The sequence below is a fragment of the Neofelis nebulosa genome, chromosome 2 (assembly GCF_028018385.1).
Source record: "Neofelis nebulosa isolate mNeoNeb1 chromosome 2, mNeoNeb1.pri, whole genome shotgun sequence".
NCBI classification, from domain to species: Eukaryota; Metazoa; Chordata; class Mammalia; order Carnivora; family Felidae; genus Neofelis; species Neofelis nebulosa.
The window spans coordinates 142,631,675-142,640,634 of record NC_080783.1 but is presented as its reverse complement, the minus strand read 5'-3'; the positions used below and the strand labels follow the sequence as shown (position 1 = coordinate 142,640,634).

Here is an 8,960-nt window from a genome sequence, read left to right as displayed (position 1 = left end):
TTTACTGTCTCTTTACATATATATTTTTTTGTTTTCTCCATTTTTTCTTCCACTGTTTGAAACTTTGACCCTAATTTTTCTTAATAGCATTTACCCTTGACATTCTATATACTTAAAGCTAATCAGTATGTTTAATTCTTCTACCGATGAGAAGAATAACACTTGATCAGAACTCTAGTAACGAATCTCCCCATTCCTGGCTTATGTTGTTTTAATTAACTTTTCAACCTCACATGGTAGACACTGTTGTTTCAATATACCTAAAAGCCTACCAGTTTCTCTGCTTGACAGTCCTTAAGTCTCCACCCTTTCTTCTAGATGAATTGCTTCCTCCCCACCCCACTTTCTTTCCTTCTGGAACTGTTAGCACAGAGCCAGACTCGGGTCCCGAACTCATTGAACCACGTTGAGTTTGATCTGAGCCAAAGTTGGATGCTTAACTGAGCCACCTAGGCGCCCCTCTAGTTGCTCTTTTAAACTATGGCTTTTTTGGGGCGCCTGGGTGGCGCAGTCGGTTAAGCGTCCAACTTCAGCCAGGTCACGATCTCGCGGTCCGTGAGTTCGAGCCCCGCGTCAGGCTCTGGGCTGATGGCTCGGAGCCTGGAGCCTGCTTCCGATTCTGTGTCTCCTCCTCTCTCTGCCCCTCCCCCGTTCATGCTCTGTCTCTCTCTGTCTCTGTCTCAAAAATAAACGTTAAAAAAAAAAAAATTTTTTTTAAACTATGGCTTTTTTTTTTTTTCCACCCCAGGGCATTTGGGGCTGCTGTGGGCTAGGGGCCTGGGGCTCACCAAGGTGGCAGGCCGGCTATGGTGCCAGGACCATGTTCCTATCTGCACTGTTAAGGTGAAAGGGAAACAATGGTGCTCATTAGTCTCTCTGACCCAGAGAGTTCCAGCAGCTCCCCAACTATTTGGCAGGGTGCTAGGGCTAGTTCATGTTCTAGTAGCCCTTTTAAACCATGGCATTTTTTTTTTCTGTGCCCCAGGGCAAACGAATCTGCTCACGGTTTTTCAGTACCATCCTTCTTCACTGCAGTTCGCAGCTTTGGGGGTGTGTGTGTGTGGGGGATCCCCTTTGTTACTGTGTCACCATTCCTCTTGCTGTTCTCTGTGTGGTTTCTACCTCTTGTTGAGCAGAAGCTGTTCAGTCAGCTCTCAGTTCTTTAGGAGGAATTGCTCTATAAATAGGTGTAAATTTGGTGTATCTGTGGAAGAGGTGAGTTCAGGGTCTTCCTGTGTTGCCATCTGGGACTGGAAGCTCACCAGTCCCATTAGTTTCAAATGCATTGATGTCATGAAATATACTAACATCTGGGTACCTACTTTATATCAGGTGCTGTGTTGCACACAGGATGTGAGGAGGTTAACCTGACCAAAGTCAACTGCTAGCAAACACCACAGGTCTACCCTATATAACTATTCACTCTGTCTCCCAGGCCGAACCTTAAATTCTCCATCCCACGTTCATTAATTTTGGTTTATTAGGATATAGTCTCTAGGGAAGAAGGTAGGAGATAAGATTATTCTATGCTGATGAGTTGTTTATTAAAGAGACTAGATACAGTTGTTTCACAAAAAGATATATTTTCATTTGACTATTTACATTTCTCATATTTAAAGAATATCATACAACTGATACCTTCTGAAATGTTTCATGCTTTTAAACTCTGTTCTATTTACACTTATCTGACAAGAAATTTAAAATGGTCAAACGCCTCAGTAATAGAAAGCAACCAGCCAACATAGCCAGATCTTCTCTTAAATTTGCTGATCAACATTAGCAATAGTTACCTTCATAATAAATTATCTTCATTTTAAAATCAGTAGTAATTTTAAACAATTCATAAATAAGTGTACTCTGTGCAATTTACATGTTTAATATCCTGTGGATACTAAAAGCTTGTATACTGTCAGATTTGCACATTGTTACTTTATCAAACAATAAGCCTTCCCAAAGAAGAAACTGGAGAAGCTTGAAATAATATCCTAAGGTATTCTCGAGAGTTATCAAAGCTCTGCCTGCTTTACTGGAGGAGGTTCCAATTTACGTGAGAGGGCAGTTAAAATCTGGTTGAATTTCTCATATCTTTCTGTCTGATTGACTTGTGCACCTTTGCTGCCCCATAGCAATCGCATTTGAAATTCAGTCTTGAAGATTTCACTCATTTCTTCATCTGGTTGAAAACCTAATATAAAAAGAGAACAGTTAATTCAGTTTTTGAATACAGACTGAAAGACTGACTACTTGCATAAGGTAGGTAGGATCAAAATGAACTTCATCTTGTATCAGAACTTTAAGAAGAGCCCCAAGGAAAAATCCAGGCTCTGTTTTCCATAAGGGAAGGGCAGAGCCCCATGGGTCAAGGACCTGAGCACTTTCAGAGAAGGGATACCAAGGAGACTCACTAAAACAGGACAGAATAAAATTGGTGTGCACAAGCCACTGTGGGAAAGTGTTTAAAGTACCTTGTTCTGTTTTTACAGCTTTCTTGATGTACAGTTTACATGTCATGATTCTGCACAGTTTGATTTAGAATACCCTGTACAAGTTGTAGAACCATCCCCACCACTTTTAGAATATTTCCGTCACCCTCAGAAGTTACCTAGTGCCTCTTTGCTTTCTGTTGCTATTGTTTCACCTACAGATTTGATTGAAATGGAAACCTACAATGTGGCCTTTAGGTCTGGTTTATTTTGCATCATGTTTTTGAGAGTATTCCATGTTGTTGCCTGTTATCAATTCATTCCTTTTCACTGCTGAGTAGTATTCAGTTATACAGACATTCCACGTTTTGTTTATCCATTTACCAACTGATAGATTCGGACTGTTTCCAGTTTCTGGCTGTTATGAATACTGTTGTAAACATTTGTATATAAGTCTTTGCGCGGACATGTGTTTTCTCTAGTAGAGGAATTACTGGGGCATATGGTAAATCTATGTTTATTTTAGAGAAACTGTCAAACTCTTTTCCAAAATGGTTGTACCATTTTATATTCTCACCAGCTCCAGCTTCTCCACAAGCTGCCAAATCTTAGTATTATCATTCTTTTTAAATTGTAACCATTCTAGACAGTGTGTATTATCTCACTGTGGTTTAAATTTATATTTCCCTAATGACTAATGCTTTGAACATCTTTCTATGTAGTTATTTGTCATTTGAAGATCTGCTCAGGTGTAGCATCTTTTCAAATCTTGTTTGTCTTCTTAATGAATTCTAAGAGTACTTTATACAGTCTAGATATAAATCCTTAATTGGATAAATGTTTAGCAAATATCTTCTTATAGTCTGTGGCTTGCCTTTTTACTCTCTTAATGGTATCTTCTGAAGAGCAAAATTTAGAATTTTGATTCATCAGCATTTTTTGGTGTGGTTCAGGCTTTTTGGGTCCTAAAATAGCTTTGCTAATCCAAGGCCACAGTGAATTTACCCTATGTCATCTTATAGGAGCTTTATACTTTAGCTCTTAATTTGGGTCTATGATCCATTTTGGATTAATTAATGTATATGGTATGCAGTAAAGATGATTCATTTTTTCTTTTGCATATCATATCCAATAGTTCCAGCACCATTTGTTGAAAGACTAAATCCAATGAATTTCATTGGCACCTTTCTCAAAAATATATTGACAGCCATATGTGTGGATCTGTTTCTTGACTCTCTCCCTCTGTTTCATAAGAGAAGAACTGCTCTACTTAAAGCCAAGAATATTCAGTCAACTCTATTAGTGAAGTAGAGACCAACAGCCAAAGAGTCAGACAGGCTGTGGTTCTCATCTTTGATTACTTATGGCTTAATCTGCTCTGTCCTTAAATATATCTCTACCATCTAGATTTATAGGATCTTTGTGGTTAAGAATAGAAGCCTTCTTTGTCCATCCTTCCATGTGAAGCCAGAATATCTTTGACAGATAACATCCTGGAGGCCAGATGACGACTTCCATTCATTCAGTTAACATGCTTTGAGTCCCTGCCTTGGGCTGGGTATTTGTTAGTTGAGCAGATCTCTGCTCCTACTGGGTTCATAGTTACTTCCAGCAATGGGAACTTGCTATATAAACCTGCAGCAGGATTAACTGAGAAATACCATTAGATACCTTCAAAGTGATTTGCTATAGAGCAGCTTAAAGTGCTTTTCTCAAAACCCATTCTAATATATTGGCTTAGGCAACATCTAGGGTAGTATAGTTATTACCCTTGTATAAATAGGCACTCTAATATCTGGTGAATTGAATTATGTGCTTTTTTGAATCCTACACTGCCAACTGTGGAGAACTTTCTGAGGAAAAACTTGAAACAGGTATGTAGTTCTTAAACCTACAGCAGATACAGTATAAATTGTTTAGACCCAAATTCTGGTTCTGAAGCAACAAGTTTGCTTTATGGTGAAATAAATAGGCCTCTCCTGCCCTATATAATTTTTTCTTAACTTTGTGGATATAACTTTGGGCCCTTGAGGAATTTCAGAAATACAGTGAAGAAGAGAAAATAGTCATTCCTGATAACCACCTTGAGTAAAGCCTTCTTTCTCGTACCTGCTTCTAAATGGTCTTTTTGCCTACAAGCCTTCAGCCCTCCAGCCTCCCACACACAGATGCAAAATTTAAAATAAATCTGACCATGTCATGACACTCTCCCATGTTTAAAACCCTTAACAGACTCTTTCTCAGCTGCAGTCCTACAGGGAAGGCCTTCCCACCTCCATCCACCTCCTTCAGTCTAAGTGGTCATTACTTAAGGCACACTTTACATGAATCCAGACCTAAGTACTGGTGGTTTATATTTCTCTCCACGCTGTCTCTGCAGTGCCTTTACCTGTGTTGGACCCTCTGATGCTAAAAGCAGGGGAGCTCACCTCCCAGTGTGACTGGGAAGAAACAGGAATGAAGATAAATGAAGTCACACAGAAGTCTAACTCCCCATATTGGCCCATCACATCTTCAAATAGCTCTGATCAGGAGTTCTAATGGTAGGTAGGCTGACCAATTCCTTGTTGACCCTTTCTCTCAGCTTATTCTATGCCACTGACACAACCAAACACATAAAAAAGGATAAACAGGACTCTCAAGTCACTTAGAGATTAAGAGAAAGTAAGGATTCATCGTAAGAAATGGAATTTCATGCCTTAATCTTTCCTATTTGGTCTTTTCCTGAGACCATCCATGCTTTTTCAAAGTTCCTTCATTCTAATCACTCTGCAGAGTAGAGAGTGGCCTATAGAACATAGCTCTTACCTTCCAAGATCCTCTCGGCGTTCATCCGGTAGCTGTCTGCAGCCTCTGCCATGAGACGGGCTGTTGCCAAGTGGTTCAGCATAATCTCACAGCTTTCGTCATTTTTTTCCCACATGTCAGTTCCTTCAAAAGTGACCTCCTGGCGCTCCATTAAGGTCACAAGAGGCATCAATAGTGGGACTGATATTTTGTTGGGGGGAACACACGTAGACTCTGAAAAACAGGGTAAAGTTTTCTATGTTGTATTCTTTTTTCCAAGTTAAGCAAAGACAGTTCCAATTCAAGATGGTGACGTAGGAGGAGCCTGTGCTTACCTCCCCCCAGTGGACACACCCAACTCTGCAGGTAAATATGGAAATTCCTCTGGAAAAAAACTAAAAACTGAGCAACTCCTACATATCAGGTGAACAAAACGTGGTCCACATTGAAGCAGGTAGGAGAGGTCAGGACCCAGTCTTGTCATAAACCCCAACCCTGGCACAGCAACCCACAATTGGGAGAGAACTCAAAACTTGCAGCCTCCCTGCGTTTAAGACCTGCACCAAAGAGACAAGCCCCCAAAACATCTAGCTTTGAAAATCAACCCTGCATACATCCGCAAGACCCACAAGTCTGAGACAATCTGAGAAAGAGCTCTTAAAGGGCTTGTGTGCTCAGACTCACCTGCCCCATGGCTCACCATGGAGTTAGCCAATTAAGAGGGGCTCATTTGCTAATCTTGAAGAGTTGGTCGGGGGAGCAGGCATTAATTTAGCACACAGCCAGGGATCCACTGGCTGGCAGGCACCATCTTCACGTTCTTCCTCTGCCTTGTTCTAGCCGGCAGGTGCCATCATTTTTTCTTGCTTCCTGTGGGCACCATCTATATGCTCTCCCTCTGCCAAATTCCAGAGTGCCAGTATCTCCAGAGGGGAGATTTTACATACATCTGGTGTCTCCATTTTTGTGGCTGTTCCTCATGATACATCCCTGACCACTTGGCTCTGAAGGCCAGAGGGACTTGTGATTCTGTGTCTCACAACTGTAACAACCGGAGAGACAGGCACCCCTAAGGCACAGCTCAGACGGCCGACTGAGACACATCCCCAGTCTTTCTGGGAAAGAAGCCTATTTGCTTGTCCTGGAGCTTTGGCCCGAGGGGTGGGCTTCATGTTTGGCACACAATTGGGGCCTACAGAGATGCTCCCAGATAATGTAGGGTTGTGGACACTATCTTTGCACTCTCCTTCTGCCTTGCTATAGCTTCCTGATACCTCTCAGAAGGGAGCTAGCTAATACATTTCTCTGAAGCCCTTTTTTTGCAACTGTCACCCAGGAGACACCTCCAGATTACCTGGCTCCGGTGGACAGTGGGGCTTATGCTTGCATTCCCACAGGATTATATATATTTGCATAATTAAAAAAACTGATGCCTGAGGGTCTGGCTTCCAACTGACCGAATCTAGGTGCTGAGACCCTCCACTTTGGGACACTGACAGGTCTTGACATATCCGTAACTACTGGGAGCCATGAAATATAGAAAAAAGACTGCCTGGACAAACACAAAGGTTAGACAACCAAGAACTAGGTCCGGGTTGAATGATAAGGTTCATCTCCTACATGAGGCCACTTCTTCAAGCCTGAGAGAGGTGGCTGTTTGAAGAAACAGGAATATGTTCCAAATGAAAGAACAAAACACAGAAGAAACCTTAATGAAATGGTGATAAGTAATTTACCTGATAAAGAGTTCAAAATAGTGGTCATAAAGATGCTCACTGGATTTGGGTCAAGAATAAACACAGTGAGGACGTCAAGAGATAGAAAATATAAGTACCAAACAGAAGTCACAGAGCTGAAGAAAACTGAAAATTACATGAGAGGGTTTCAACAGAATAGATGGAGCAGAAGGAAGGAGTAGTGAACTCAAAGACAAGACAATGGAACTCATACAATCAGAGCAGCAAACAGAAAAAAATAAAAATAAAAACGTGAATATAGTCTTCTTGATGACATTCCATAACTCCCTTAAACTAACATTTGCATTATAGGAGTCCTAGAAAAAAAGAGAAAGGGGCAGAAAACTTACTTGATGAAATAATGGCTGAAAACTTCCCTAACTTGGAGAAGGAAATAGACATCCAGATCTAGGAAAGCCCAGAGAGTTACAAATAAGACCCACCCAATTAAATTGTCAAAAGTTAATGAAAAGGAAAAAATCTAAAAAGCAGTAAGAGAAAAACGTGTAATGTACAAGGGAACTACCATAAGAGTCTATCAGCAGACTTTTCAGCAGAAACTTTAGAAGCCAGAAGGGACTCACACAATATATTCAAAGTGCTAAAAGAAAAAAAAACTTCCAACCCAAGTATAATCTATCTGGCAAAGCTATCATTCAGAATTGAAAGGGAAAGAAAGAGATTTCTAGACAAAAGATAAAGGGGTTCATCACTACTAAACTGGCTGTACAAGAAATGTTAAAGGGACTTCTGTAAGCTGAAAAGAAAGGGTGTTAATTATTAACAAAACATATAGAAGTACAAATCTCACTGATAAAAGTAAATAGTAAAGATGGATTAATCACTAATAAAGCTAGTATGAAGGTTAAAAGACAGAAGTGGTAAAAAGATGTATAATATGACATCAAAAACAAAACGTGGGGGAGGTAAAAATGTAGAGATTTAGAATGCATTCAAACTTAAGTTGGTATCAACTTCAACAGTAGACTGTTATAAATTGTTAAACGTAAGCCTCAAGGTAACCAGGAAGCATAAACCTACAGTAGACACACAAAAGATAAGGAGAAAGGAATCCATGCATATCACTAAAGAAAATCAAGTCACTAATGAGGTGAACAAGAAAGGGGCAGAGAGGAATGATAAAACAGAAAATAATGAAAGCAAGTAATGAATGAAAACAATGAAAAATGGCAAAAAGTATACCAATCAATAATTAAATGTAAATGGACTAAATTTTCAAGACATACAGTGACTGAATAGATTAAAAAAAAAAAAAAAAGACCCATCCTTATGCTTCCTACAAAAGACTCACTTCAGATATAGGTACACATACAGACTGAAAGTTGAAGAGATGGAAAAAGATAATCATACAAGTGGAAACCAAAACAAAGCTTGAGGAGCTATACTTATACCAAATAGGCATTAAAATGAAGACTGTAATAACAAACAAAAAAGAGCATTACATAATGGTAAAGAGATCAATCTGATAAGAGGATATAACATTTGAAAATATTTATGTACCCAACATAGAAGCACCTAAATGTATAAAGCAAATATTAACAGACCTAAAGGAAGAAACAGACAACACCACAATAGAAGACTTTAATACCCCACTTACTGGACAGATATCCAGATAGAAAATCAGTAAGGAAATAACTACCTTAACAACACATTAGATCTGATGGACTTAACAGATATATACAGAGTATTCCATCCAAAAGCAACAGAATACGTATTCTTAAGTGCACATGGAACATTCTCCAGGGTGGATCATATGGCAAGTCACAATACAAGTCTTAAGACTGTAATCCTATCAAGCATCTTTTCTGACCACAGTGGTATGAAACCAGTAATTAATTACATGAAGAAAGGTATAAAATTACAAATATGTGAACGTTGAACAACATGCTATTAAACATCCAGTGGGTCAAAAGGGAACTAAAAGAATACCATGAAAATCGAGAAACAACATACCAAAATCTATGGGATGCAGCAAAAACAGTTCTAAGAGAAT

The 8,960-nt window shown here is 39.6% G+C and overlaps 1 protein-coding gene across 6 annotated transcripts in view; it reads right to left on the bottom strand.

Annotated features, from left to right (window-relative positions):
• Nucleotides 1-1,563: 1,563 nt before the first annotated feature.
• BCAR3 (BCAR3 adaptor protein, NSP family member) overlaps nucleotides 1,564-8,960 on the bottom strand; it is a 136,421-nt gene continuing 129,024 nt past the window's right edge. For all 6 annotated transcript variants that reach the window (XM_058716516.1, XM_058716515.1, XM_058716519.1 and 3 more), the window contains 2 exons: nucleotides 5,232-5,444; nucleotides 1,564-2,185 (listed from right to left, as the gene is read on the bottom strand). In XM_058716516.1, coding sequence (XP_058572499.1) covers nucleotides 2,007-2,185; nucleotides 5,232-5,444 — 392 coding nt within the window. In that variant the 3' untranslated portion in view covers nucleotides 1,564-2,006. The remainder of the gene's footprint in view (nucleotides 2,186-5,231; nucleotides 5,445-8,960) is intronic.